Source organism: Eublepharis macularius, chromosome 12, assembly GCF_028583425.1.
Source record: "Eublepharis macularius isolate TG4126 chromosome 12, MPM_Emac_v1.0, whole genome shotgun sequence".
Taxonomy (NCBI): domain Eukaryota; kingdom Metazoa; phylum Chordata; class Lepidosauria; order Squamata; family Eublepharidae; genus Eublepharis; species Eublepharis macularius.
The window spans coordinates 31,793,359-31,806,764 of record NC_072801.1 but is presented as its reverse complement, the minus strand read 5'-3'; the positions used below and the strand labels follow the sequence as shown (position 1 = coordinate 31,806,764).

The 13,406-nt window shown below is 46.2% G+C and overlaps 1 protein-coding gene across 2 annotated transcripts; it reads right to left on the bottom strand.

Moving 5' to 3' along the window:
* Window positions 1-4,796: 4,796 nt before the first annotated feature.
* RAMP2 (receptor activity modifying protein 2) lies at window positions 4,797-12,537 on the bottom strand. Of its 2 annotated transcripts, none has more exons than XM_054992770.1 (5): window positions 12,463-12,537; window positions 12,143-12,291; window positions 10,452-10,604; window positions 7,188-7,290; window positions 4,797-6,269 (listed from the first exon to the last, which is right to left on the bottom strand). In XM_054992770.1, exons 2-5 carry the CDS (start codon window positions 12,189-12,191, stop codon window positions 6,014-6,016), a joined length of 561 nt encoding a protein of 186 aa, XP_054848745.1. In that variant the 5' UTR covers window positions 12,192-12,291; window positions 12,463-12,537; the 3' UTR covers window positions 4,797-6,013. The 2 variants fall into 2 exon arrangements, with proteins under 2 accessions (XP_054848745.1, XP_054848746.1); XM_054992771.1 differs by having other exon boundaries at window positions 12,434-12,511.
* Window positions 12,538-13,406: the final 869 nt, after the last annotated feature.

Sequence of the window (13,406 nt, the reverse complement as noted above, 5' to 3'; positions counted from 1 at the left end):
GGGCAGGGAACAACTTAGAGCCAAGCTACAAGTGACGAATTACGCTTGCCTGGGAAGTGAACAGACTCACGTGTATTCCTCCCTGTTCACTTGCCATTCACTTGCGCTCCACTTGATCAAGTGGAGAGCAAGTGAATGGCAAGTGAACAGGAAAGAATACACGTGAGTCTGTTCACTTCCCAGGCAAGTGTAATTCGTCACTTGTAGCTTGGCTCATAGTCAGCTCCCTAAGCCATCTCAGATAGGAGAATGCCTCCAGCAGCGGCAGAACGTTATGCCACAAAAACCGATGGAATTGCCCACAGGCACCCATTGTATGGGAAACGTTGATCATCCCCTCCCCTGCTCCCAGTCCTGCCCAAGTGGCCCAGCAGAGCATAGGATGCTGGCTACTGCGGGGACAAATCCACTTGTGCCCCCACCACGGCTGAGCCCCCTTCCCCACGCCCAATCAGCTCTCCGGGCACCCTACATAAGTTCTGTATTGGGCACTCATGCCCCAAGTAAGTAGGGAGGTGGCTGGAGGCTCTGCCCAAGAGCCCCCTGCCATGGGAACTTAGGGTGCAAGGAGAGGGTGCTTGTGGTGCTGCAGCAAGAGTGCACAGGAGAGACTTCACGCAATCCAGGCCATGCCTTCCACTCGCATGTGGGAGGAGAACCACAGCCAGAATGTTTGACTGACAACTACCATATGAGTTCCCTTGCAGGCTTGGGGAGGGGCGAGGGCGCACTAATAGGTAAGGAGGAGCTGGGGAGGCGGTTGCCCTGGCTCACTTGCTCACACCAGCCTAATATTCTTGAAAGTGTGATTAGCTCTTTCTCCAGTAGGTGGCAGTCATACAGCTTTGTACTGGCTATTATAGGACATGTGAAGCTGAGTGAGTGTTTCGGAATGTCCACTTCCTACGCTTTTCCTGTCCTCTCTATGTTCTTTCTCAGAGTTAATTTGGTATTATATTTCTAGAAATAATTTAGGCCAGGCACAGAAGCAAACCATCTCTATGGGAAGGAGAGTTTTTTTTTTAGAAGGTCCCACTCGCTTTGGTGCCATTTTCCTTGCCTTACAGTCCAATCCTATGGTGTGTTACTCCAGTCTAAGCCTATTGAAGTCAAGGGACTTTGACTGAAATAACTTTTCACAGGGTTGCACTGTTAGTTTCCATGGCTGCCATTTATCCTCCACCCATGTCCTTTGAGAGTCTTTTTTAAAAAAAACTGGTAATTGCTATTGCCACACTCTGCTAGTTCTTAATTCCCAGCTTTCATTTTTAAAAAGTCTCTAGCCTTTTTTCTTGCCAAGCTATAAGTGCAATAAAATAATGTCTAGGGGCAAACTTTAAAAAAATGAAAGCTGAGAATTCAAAGGAACTAGCAAATGGTAGAACAGATGGTTGTAATGTTAGTTTGCTCTCGCAGAATAGCAATTTTTTTAAGTTTATAAAAAGCACTTTGGTGGTATCGTAGGGGAAACGGCAACTGACAAAGGGACGTGGGCACAAAACTCCCATGTGGATGGGCCATGGCCAGTGCAAATGCCTCTGCGTTTGTGGTGCTGATGACAGCCAAAGGCAGAATCCTCACCTTGTGCCAACAGCCCCAGGGTTGCTAATTTTGTCAGGAAAGAAAGGTGATTTCCTGGGCCTGGAGCACCTGAATGTCATCCATGGCACCTCCACACCAGAGAACTTCCCCCCAATCAAATTTTGCTCTTTTGGCATTGATTAAAGGCAAAGGACCCCTGGCAAGGAGAGAGAGAGAGAGAGAGGCAGGGCAGTTCCTAAGTGGAACAGACAACTTTTATATTTACTATTAATGTTTTAATTCCTTTAAAACTGAACAAATAGGAAACAACAGTGATATGCTATACAAAATATTGAGCAGTAAGAACACAATCTGATGTATTGTTATAAGGTCATGTTTCATCTGTACAGAAGCGTAAGAACACATATAGCATCAAACAGTTTGGTGTAGGGGTTAAGAGCAGCAGGACTCTAATCTGGAGAACTGGGTTTGATTCCGGACTTCTCCACTTGAAGCCAGCTGGGAGACCGTGGGTCAGTCACAGCTCTCTCCAAGCTGTCTCAGCCCCACCCACCTCACAGGGTGAATGTAGTGGGGATAACAATAACATACTTTGAAAACTGCTCTGAGTGGGCATTAAGTTGTCATGAATGGCAGTATTTAAATTGCATGTTATTATTATTATGGAAGACCCACCACCACTAATATTCACCTCCTTCCTGGATTATACATTCTTAGTATATCATTCCTAGTATAATCTAAACCTGTCTTTATGTCTCCTGGGCAAGCCTCAGGCATTGCTAGTCTCTCCAGTATTGGTATGCCCTAGACCTTCATGTATAGACGTATGTTTTATCTAATCATTTTTAAGGACCACTTCATGTTATTTGATCTTATCGTTCTACTTGTAGCAAATTCTCACAAATAATTAAATGAGGTCTATTGTCTTCCCTATGGAAAATCTCTCTCTGAGAGAAAAAGTGTCACGCACAAAGTGGCTCTAAGTGACTTTTGCGGCACTCGCCTCTGTACATGGTTAGTGAAACATATCGCTTTGCAGTCTGTTGATCATGTTAATATCCTGCCCTTCCTCTGTAGGTAAGTCATGAGGGGCAGTTCTCTTAATTTCCCAGAAGGCTACTCCAGAGGACTGGTGGCAGCAACTGGAGTGTTCAAGGGCTAGCTGTGATGGCGTAAGAGGAGGCTGTGGCCAAGCTTCTGCCTGCAGACACCATGGCCAGCTGGGCTCCCATGAAGAGGAAGCTGGGCCTGCCAAAGGGACCCACTGATCCTCCTCATTTGCAACATAAGGCCGCCTGAACCACTACTACTACTTCTTCCTCACATGGAGGACGACCCAGGTATGAGGAGGAGATGGCCACTGCCCTTATTTATTGATATTTACTTAGGCAATTTAGCATTCCACTTGTCTCCCTGACAGGACCCCGAAGTGGCTCACAAACATACTCAAGTATGATTTAAATAAATGATTTAACCTAATAAAATACCATTCAAATAGACAACAAATGCTCTTGCTCCTGAACCACTTGCTTGGTGAGGGGGAAATGGCCACCCTGAGAGGACCACAGGGGCCATCCACCACCATTCCTCAACAGTCGCCCCCCCTTCAGTTCTGCACAAGGGCCCCCTTGTGGCCCAACCTGCCCCTGGTAAGGGATTGATTCTCCCATTTCATCTTCACAACAACCCTGTTCATTTTTAAAATGAAGAACAAGCACACTGCTGTGACCTAGAGAAGCTGGCCTACTCCTAATCCCGGAGGTGTGGGCACTGGCAGGAGCGAAGGTAACCCTGGCGACATTTGACAGTGCTTCATTCTTTTTTCCTCTTGGCACTTCCTGTGTCCCAGAGCTGATCCCAGGCATTCAGAACAGCTCCTGGAGCTGGTCAGCTCCAACAAAACCCTGCATAGCTTTAAAAATTATATGCGACTTTCCCCCAAGATGTTAGAGAAATTAGATATCCTTCATAAAATTATCCAACGAGGGTTTTTTTTTTAATTTTCAGGAATGGAAGAGTGCACTCAAAAGCTTACGGAAGAGACACTACCAGGCAGTTTGTTATGAAACTGTCTGTGAAGTTAAGATCATGTTTACGTAGCAGATGTCCTTGCACTCTGTTTGCTGCTCTGGAGCAGGAAACAAGCAGGGGAAAGGCTGGCACTTTTCCCCAAGACGTTCTCCAATGACAAGAGAGCCAGTCATGTAGACTAGAAAATATATTTCCATGGTAGATACCCCTGGAGAATTTTACTCAAAGGAGGCCAGAGAAAAGAAAGGTATGAGACAAACAATACAGTCACTTTTTGCACGTTAGGACATCGGTACTCAAAACCGGACTTCCAGGGCTGAATTGTTGCCTTTGTCTTGAATTCAGGTTGTGATATTTTGTTGGGAAATTCCATTTTTTCTTGTAGCAAATGTGCCCCTTAAGTGCTATGCAGGATGGGGTTGCACAATATAATGATATCCTACTGACTAGTTCCTGTGACAAGTTAGTTCCCGCTGGGCCACACAGCAGTGTTTACAGTGGCTTGTGTATCGGACTAGGATGTGGGAGAGTGAGGTTAGAATTCCCAATCTCCCATGAACCTCACTGAGTGACCTTGGGCCAGTTACAGACTCTCATCCTAACCTAGCTCACAGGGTGTGTTGTGAGGAAAAAATGGAGGAGAGGAAAATGATGTAAGTTGCTTTGAGTCCTCATTGGGGGAAAAGGCCGGGTATAAATGAAGTAAATGACTAAATAATACGTTTGATTTTTCTCCTTTCATTCTAACACACTGTAAGGCTTCTTGCCCTTTTGTGGTTTTGCTGTCCCAGGCTGAAAAACATTTTTTAAAAGTGTGACTGGGCATGCAGCATGGCCCCTCCCCTCCCTTCTCCTTCGTGGGGTCAGCTGTTAGAACAGTTTCCCTCAGCAACTGTATTGTTTTGAAAGATCTGAGCTGATACCAGTTCAGGCTCCAGCCAGGAAGGAATAAACGAACCACCCATCAGGGGAAAAGGGAGACGAGAGGGAGGAGAGGTAGCTAGATGTTGTGTGTTTCCTTTCCCCATTAAGCCTTGCAAGAGTTCAAGAACATGGAGGCACCCCAGAGAAATGTTTGTGTCATAATTAGCAGTGAGGGAAACCATTTCTCTGCCCATTTGGTGAACATTTTACGTTTATTATCACAACCGCTTGAAAATATCTAGGGCTGTTTCCAAACAGATGTTTTGAGCTGCCTTGGATTCCTCACAGAAGCTCTCTTTTCGGGAGCATCCACATTGTGTTGTCCTCTAGTTGTCCTGTTTCTGCATTTTCCCCCAATTTGCAGTGATCCTCCCCAAACCTGGTTTGGTACAATCTTTTTGGAAAGGTCACAGTCACCGTGCCTTTAGATGCCATGTTGAAAAGAAGAGAGCATTTTTACAGGTTCTGCCCACATGGGTGCCATTTTCCTTGCCTCAGCACTTGTGGCCCCCATTTCCCCACACACACCAAAGGGCTTTTTCAGGCTTTAAGAAAAGAACCAGGAATTGTAGATTACTACCACTGCAACCCTGTACTAGTTATGAGCGTTCAGTTTTTAAAAAAGTAAGTCTAGCCCTTATCATTTTGGAGTTATGCATGTTTCCCCTTACAACTCTGTAACGAAAAGGGCTAGAGTAGTGGTTCCCAGCCTGGAAGCCAGGGGCTCCTGTGGGCTGCAGAGTTATTGTAAGGGGCCTGCAAATCCCTATGAGAATCAAGCAATATCATTTTGATTTTTTGGACATTATGTATTTTCTCAATCAATGGATATGCATAATACAACTACTATACTGTGAAATGTTGTAATGTTAAAAAGGGGCCCTCATACTTAAAAAGGTTGGGAAGGACTGAGCTAGAGTATTAATTTAAAAAAAAAATGAATTCTGGGAAGCAGTAGATCATGGCAATACATCACTATTATGTTATAATATCGTGATCTAGAAACTCCCATTTTTTTAAAAAAAGCCTGAAAAAGCCCTCTGGTGCATGCGTGGAAAATGGCAGTCATGGGGATTTGGGGTTAGAAACATATGGGGGGAACTGGACTGTGAACGCTCCTCTACAAAGGCATTTGTAGCTGCAATAAGAGCTACGGAGAGAATCGTCTCCTCGTGGAAGCAGCATTAATTCCTTTAATATGAGTTCTCCCTACAGAACTCTGGAAGCTTCAGCTGCTGAGCAGATGTGCCCACGTTGCTTCTGTGATGCAAAAGTATGTCATGAGCATCTTCCCTATGTTTTGTGTGGAGAGACTTGGCAGGGGAAGGATTCTGCCATAACCCTTGGTTTGTTCTCTTTTAGCACAAGTGTAAAAGTGCCCTAACTATTTTTTAGCACTGAGAGTGACCAGGTGACATCCCAGCAGCTTGTCCCTGGGGGCATTTGTTTTGTGCTGCAACTGGGAGGGGGCTAATCCCATGGTGGAGATGCAGCAGGCACTACAGGAAGGCAAGATTCATGCTTGCATCTCACCATCTTTGCTCTTCAGTACGACAAGGGTGACCAAGAAAGGGATAAGGCAGATGGGGGTTATGATCAGGGTCAGCAGAACGTTTTCAGGGGGGTCCAGAAGGAGCGGGTGCGCCAGAGTGCAGTTGAGAAAGTACATACGGTGGCTGCAGACGGTGTAATTCTCTGCCAAGGCATTGGGAAAGCCATACTCCAGTTCATCTGCCCTGTTTTCCAGGCAATATCTCAGGCCGGTGTATGGCCTGTGAAGTCGAGTGAAAGAGAGAAAATTAGATGGCAAAAGTTGGTCCTTAGCCCTCACCCCAGGGGAAACTTTGCCCTGCAGACTTCTGGTCAGTGTTTTAAAAAGTTTTAACCTTTGTTAACACTTTCTTCACCTATCTGGCTACTATGAAACCTTTTCACATGAGCTAAGCTACAAGTGACGCCAGGCGTCCTGGTTTTACAGCTTGGCTCTCCATTATAGCTGCAAGACCAGGACGCCTACATTTCCCATCAAAACTTGAGGGAAGCTGACAAGGGTCCAACCTGTGTCAGGCGTCACTTGTAGCTTGGCTCAGTTCACGTGAACTGTGCCTTCATCACTAGACATACGCAAGCCAATTAATTGACAGTGCACCCCAAGGCACAGCCCAAACTTCCTTTCCTCTATATATTGTGAAGGAAGATCACTTGTGGTGGGCAGACTGCCCCTCAGAGAGAATTTTCTGCCACTTCTAATCTTCTCATGGAGGAACTCCACATAAATTCAGGATTGACCTTCCCCAGAATGAACTCCATCAACTCAGGGCGAAATACACAAATCAGACAGCAAACATGGACAAATTCTCTTAAATCGATTTTGCTTGATTGCAAAAAAAATGAATTTAAATTTATAATAAAACAATATTCTGAAATACGGATGCAGTTATTTGAAGTGTGAAAGTAAAAAGGAGGTATTGATTCTGGAAATTGATACACTGTCACCTTAAACATTTTATCAGTCTGTTTCAATATTTTGAGTTTTACTGAAAGAAAATCCAAATTGAAATGTGTAAATTTCATAATTTGAATATCAGAATTTCAGATTTAAATATTCTTAATGTGACCACATGTCTTTGCACAAAACTTCAGGGTTCTGCACCTGAATTTCCCCTGTTGTTATCCAAACCTGGCAGTACCTGCTGATGATGCTCCATTCACACCAGTGCATTGCGCTGACATTGGCCATTTGCTGAACAAATCTATCCCAGCACACTTCGGCATAGATTCTATACAAAGCATCTAGAGAGGAAAAGAAGCCAAAAGTGAGCTATAAGAGCCCTCTGGTATGTGTGGCAGGGCATCAGAGGGCGGAGGGGGGTGGCTGGCCACCTGATGCTGAAATCCTGTGATGGAAATGTAAGATCCTGCAGTAGACTGGGAGATGAGGCAGGTATGCCAACAAGGTCAGTGGAAAACAACCAGCATTCTGTGCCTGATGCAGGAAGGAAGGGCTAGAGGGAGCTCATCAACATTATAGTCGTTTAATTATTTGTTGACTCAAGCTCAGTGGTTCTGCAGGATAGCAGTGACCGAAGCACGAATAATTTTGTATGCTTTCTCCTTAGGTTTATATCTCCTTTTTTTGACTGGGCTCTCCAAACCAGCTCACAGCAACCATCTGCCTATAACCACAGCCAAGTTTTAGAGTTTCTAAAAGAGAGGAAGGAGGCATGACATTTCCAACTATGGCAGAGAAGTTATGTCAGGTTAGAGATGTGCTGATCTATGTAGAAGCCCAAGAAAAGAAGTGGTGCTGGCTATAGGCAATAAAGGTACGTGGGGATACGGAGCATTTATCTAGTCTGTTTAGACAGGGCAAGGTCATCATTTACTCTGTTAAATATAAATAAATGTCATAAATTAGCATGGTATAGTGGTTAGAGTGTTGGATTAGGATCCAGGAGACCCCAGTTTGAATTCCCACTTTGCCATGGAAGCTTGCTGGGTGACCTTGGGCAAGTCACTTGGGCAAGCCTAACCTACCTCTCAGGGTTGTTTTGAGGATAAAATGGAGGACAGGAGAATTACGTAAGCCACCTTGGGTCTGCATTGGGGAGAAAGGTGAGGTATAAATAAAGTGAATAGATAAGTAAATAAATAATACATTGAAACTCAATGCAAGTGCCTTTTTGAGTGGAGGTGACCGCTTTTCTTCAGTGTGATACAACAGGATGATCAAAAGCCAGCCACATCTTGTTAGACCGTTTGACAATTTTCTTTTGCTGTAATATTTGGGAATATGAATTGTTCCCTGTACGTAAGATGAAACAGAATGGCCTTAAAAGATACAAGTTCAAGACCCATCAATATTAAACAGCACACTGACATTGATTTTAAGGGAGCGCTGTCAGCTTCAGTTTCCTGTGAACTGTTGGAAGGCCAGCCTTCACCGTGGGAGGCTTACTGTCTTAAAGGAACAACATCTGTTAGCTAGTTTTCCTTCAAATTTTGCATGGGGAGAGGAGAGTGGGTGCATCTGTGTGGCTGTTAGAGTGCTAGGCACAACCTGTCAGGAAGCTTGTATTTGTTAAGCAGGAGTCTTTGGGGTGATTGGAAGTGCATGGGTGGGGCGGGGGACACAGAATCTCATTCTTTCTGCTTGGAAGAAGACATGTTGCAAAAATGAAGGTATCACTTTCTCTGACCCTGCCTGCCAGCATTGTGGCGAGCATGGCTGGGGATACCTCCCTTCATTATGGGGCACATTTTCTTGGAGTCCATCAGGCTATGATAAGCCACCAGTTCAGCTGGGACCAGGGCTTTTTTTCTGGGAAAAGAGGTGGTAGAACTCAGTGGGTTGCCCTCAGAGAAAATGGTCACATGGCTGGTGGCCCCGCCCCCTGATCTCCAGACAGAGGGGAGAGTTTAGATTGTGCGATTTCAACTCCCCTCTGTCCGGAGATCAGGGGGCGCGGCCACCAGCCATGTGACCATTTTCAAGAGGTTCCAGAACTCCGTTCCACCACGTTCCCACTGAAAAAAAGTCCTGGCTGGGACCAACCACCATTTGTTTAGCTCAGAATTGTCTGAAGGGACTATTCTGTGAGATCATTCAGCAACTACAAGTCAAGGGCTCACGAAAAGGGACAGCTGGCTAATTATTGGTGACCTTATTTGGTTGCCCTACTGATTGTGGTCCCTGACCATGATCCTAGGCGAACAAACGGGGAGGGACTGTGAGGATCCCAGAGGGTGTGTGTGGAAATTGCTACTCCCCCCCAAATTCTTCTTTTTTGAGATTCTATAAGTTCTTGGGGGGGGGGTACTTTAGCAGGGTAATTCCTGTCCACCCTTTCTTCCTTAAATTGTCCCCAAGCTGCCCTTGATGTTCCACACTTTTTGGAACATGCATACTCCTCATCAGGCCATTATTAGTTTTTTATTTTGGTTTATTTATTTATTGATTTGATTTGATTTACACCCCGCCTTCCCCACAAATGGGCTCAGGGTGGCTAACATTCACAAAACGCAGCGAATCAATCACAAAACCATAAAATCATTAATAATCTTAAAAGAGTCATTAAAATAGTCCAGGCGCAGGCTATTTAAATAAACATTTGGGAGTCCGTATATGGGCATAGCACATGGCCAGGGGCAGTCCCAGAAAAAGTGGTGGTCTTAGGTGAAAGAAGGGGGACACCCGCTGCCACTCAATCAAAGGCCCGGTGGAACATCTCCATTTTACAGGCCCTGCGGAACTGTAACAGGTCCCGCAGGGCCCGGATCTCCAGCGGGAGAGTGTTCCACCAGGCCGGGGAGGCCAGGAGGATGTCCTTTGGGCCGGGGACCACCAGGAGTTGCTTGTCTGGTTAATTTATAAGTATGCATACTGGGATATGTAGAGGTGGCCCTGCTGAGTGGCTTCCATCATCTGCACAGGGCCGAGCCTATTACTATTCAAGTTGTCTTGAAACCTGAGTTTCCTTGTTTTTCCTCTCTTCTCATCTGTTTTCTTTTTGTTTTGTATTGTTGGGGATTATTTTGAACTGTAAAGTACCTTGAATGCTGTGGCAGAAAGGTGGAATGTAATTGTGGTAAGAGCATACATTCCTTCATTCTTGCCTTGATGGGTATGCTGTGCCATGACACGGTGCGGAGAGCAATGCACTTTCCACTTCCTCTGAGGCACCATAGTAAAGAGTCCAGTAGCACCTTTAAGACTAACCAACTTTATTGTAGCATAAGCTTTTGAGAACCACAGCTCCCTTCATCAGATGCAAGGGATGCATGTGACAAAGAGAGCTGTAGTTCTTGAAAGCTTATGCTACAATAAAGTTTGTTAGTCTTAAAGGTGCTACTGGACTCTTTAATATTTTGCAACTACAGACTAACACGGCTAACTCCTCTGGATCCGAGGCACCAGTGTCTCCCCTCCCCTCCAACAGTTTGGATGTGCTGACCTTGAAGCATACGATAGTTCATGAAGTGTGTCGTGTTTTTCTGGATTTCTACTTCATGCTCAGGAGCTGCAGTACTCTTCTCTTCTTCCAGAGAGCAGATGGCACCATGTGGGGTTGCTGTGATCCCTGAACGAGCATCCAGTGCTGGAACAACTGGAAGGCAGAGAGAGAGCGAGCAGAAAGGGTGCAAGAAAGTTTCCAAGTACGGTTCTCTCAGAAGTTCTAGAGTTTTGGAAACTTCCTCTAGGTATTGCTACAGATGCATAAAATCCTTTTCATGTTCAAGACAAAAAGAGTTTGCCTTGGTAAACATTTCACCCGGAGTGGAAGGAGGGTAGTGGATGTATGTTAGAGTGGTTACAGCACCAACCTAGGACTTCAAAATCCCACTGTGACCTACAGTACACTGGACACCCTTGGATCATTTGCTCTCTCGGCTAAACCTACCTTCCCAAATTATTGTCAGGGTAAAATTGTGGGCTGGGGGAAAACAATGGATACCACCCTGAGCTTCTTGGAGAAAAGGCAGACTAACAAAACTCGATAAACACAATTAAGACTCCATTCTGCCTCCCCCCCCCCCAACCCTCAGCTACAGCTGCTTCTTCTCTGCTCCAAATTTTGCCCACAAATCTGGTTTGCTTTTAAAAGAACAGCACTGGGGTGGAGAGGAGGATGCAAGAACAATGACTGTTACATGGAAGGGTGGTAATGTGTGCTTTGCCCCTCTGCCCTGGCTCACTGGAGCAGGAAATGCTCCTCCCATACACACTTCCTTTGGAACTTTGCGAACTTCAGCAGCCAACGACAGGCTGTTGTATGAGAGAGAAAGAACCTTGATGAGATTCCTTTTGCCATAGGTGAGAAAGAGGCACATCAGAGCATGCCTAAGACATTTGCTTACCTGGCTCCTAGTTGCCTTTCCCCACAAGATGTAGCTTGGCTCACTTACTAGAGACCAGATTGTCTAGCTAGCTTGCTGCACACCTCTTCTGTGCTCTTCTGTGTGATCCTGGCACATATGGTCAGCATCATGAACTGATCTTTAAGAGGGTAGACAATCTTGTTTGGCAAAGGCGTTGCTCGAGGCTTCCTGGCCCGCCCAATGCCAAAGCTAGCTTGGAGCAGGTGGCTGAAATGCCCACTAGAAAAACCACCATGCCGACTCTCACAGAGGTGCAAAAACAACTGCCCCAGGAGCGTGGTTCCCTTTCAGAAATCTTGGTAACCCTGTAAAATGTTGGGATAGATGGGCACTAGCAAATCTAGAGGAGGAGGGAACAAGGGGATCCTCCAAATAGAATTACTTTTGAGTAGACCTGCTGGAACACTGATGCACAGATGGTAAAGATTGTGGTAATTAAAAGGCCTACTGGGCGTTTAGGGACTGCCCCAATCCTGTGGGAGCCTCACTATGTATTGATCACAAGGAACAGGCGAGGGGAGACCCGAGCACCCTGGCAGTAGAGAGTGGAAGGGGGGCACCCTCCTGTCCTCAATCTTGAGCTTTCAGGGAGCTCCCTGAAGGGCCAAAAGTCCGCCCTCTGCAGGCAAGAAGTCCAGGGCAAGGAGCATCTCCCTTCTCCACCACTCCCAAGGTCCCAGTTCACACAGTGCAGAGAACCCAGGCTGCTAGCAGTGAAGGCTCCCCCCAAACCGCTCAGTCCCCACCAGCCTGAAGTAGTACTCACCAATAAGGACCAGCAGAAGCAGCTGCAAGAGCAAACTTTGGCCATTCATCCTTGCGCACCCTCCTGCCCTGTGCAGCTGCCTGATCCCTCCTGTCCAGCTTGATATTTGAATCGGAATAACAGGAAGCGCCTCCTTTCCTCTGACAGAGCTGGTAGTGAGAGAGTGCAGCATCAAGCATGTGAATAATGAGATTCAGGAGCAAGCCTTGCTCCCAGGGGCTCCGCTGCAGCAAGGCCCCCGTCCCCTCCCTTGCTTCCACACCCAGCCAGAGATTCCGAGACCCCTCTTACCCCAGGGAAGTCAATTTAGGTCTCCCCACCTGGCAGCAACAGAGCTACTGTGTGGGGCAAGTCAACTTTCCAAGGCCCAGTGTGTCTTTGCTTGACGATTCCCGTGTCGGTTTTATCTGCTTGGTTGTGAAATCCAAGAGTCAGCTCAAATGGGCAGCCAGAGCAGAGGGAAGGAAGGGGAATGTTGGGCCCGTGGAGACAACAGGCACTCCCTCCCATCAGGGCAAAATCAGTCCTGGGAGAGGCACAGTTCTGACAGCACACAGTCTCTTGACCTCTGCACTTCTCCCCACGTCTGGTGGGTGAAAAAGATGCTACAGAACAAAAGCTACATAAAATGCTTCAGAGTGCAAAAAGACCAATGGGGCTCGAAAGACTAAGTGTGGCTGGGTACCTCCTGTTGTTAACAGAGTGGTCTGTTCTTCTCATTTACATGCACAACACTGATAATAATTTACATGTCTCTATGCCATGCCAACAAACTGTCACTAGACATAACTTATATTGTAATCTTGGTTGTATTTGCTCCCACCACCACCCTGCAAGGTAGGCGCTTATTGTCATCTGATTATAGATGAGGCCTGAGATCTGGTTTAATCATGGCAGTAGGGAAGCAAAAACTCTTTGTACATGCACAGTGTAATTTATACTGGGCTGCTACCTGTGCAAAGAAGTTACCAGCACTGCATAGCTGCTTTGCATTGGCAATAGCAGGTTGAGATACTTGTGCCAAGTCCCACTGAACAGTGCTTTTGCCCTGCCAGTTTTTAATCCCAATGAGATCTCAGCCTCCCTCACTCCACCCTCAATCTTTTGCCACAGCACATTTGTGAGAATGAGTTTCAGTTTCAGGCCTGGCAGAGGTAGGAAGCAAGCTCAGGTCTTTAGCTGGCAGGCCAGCTTCCTTGTGAGGTGGCCAACCTCCAGGTGGGACCTGGAGATTTCCCGGAATTACAATTTATCTCCAGAGCAC

Excerpts from the sequence above, each read along its gene's own strand:
- RAMP2 (XM_054992770.1), bottom strand. The coding sequence starts at position 12,191 with ATGAATGGCCAAAGTTTGCTCTTGCAGCTGCTTCTGCTGGTCCTTATT. Across the intron at positions 10,605-12,142 it reads GCTTCTGCTGGTCCTTATTG|TTGTTCCAGCACTGGATGCT; the intron begins GTGAGTACTACT and ends TCTGCCTTCCAG. Across the intron at positions 6,270-7,187 it reads GAATGGAGCATCATCAGCAG|GCCATACACCGGCCTGAGAT; the intron begins GTACTGCCAGGT and ends TCGACTTCACAG.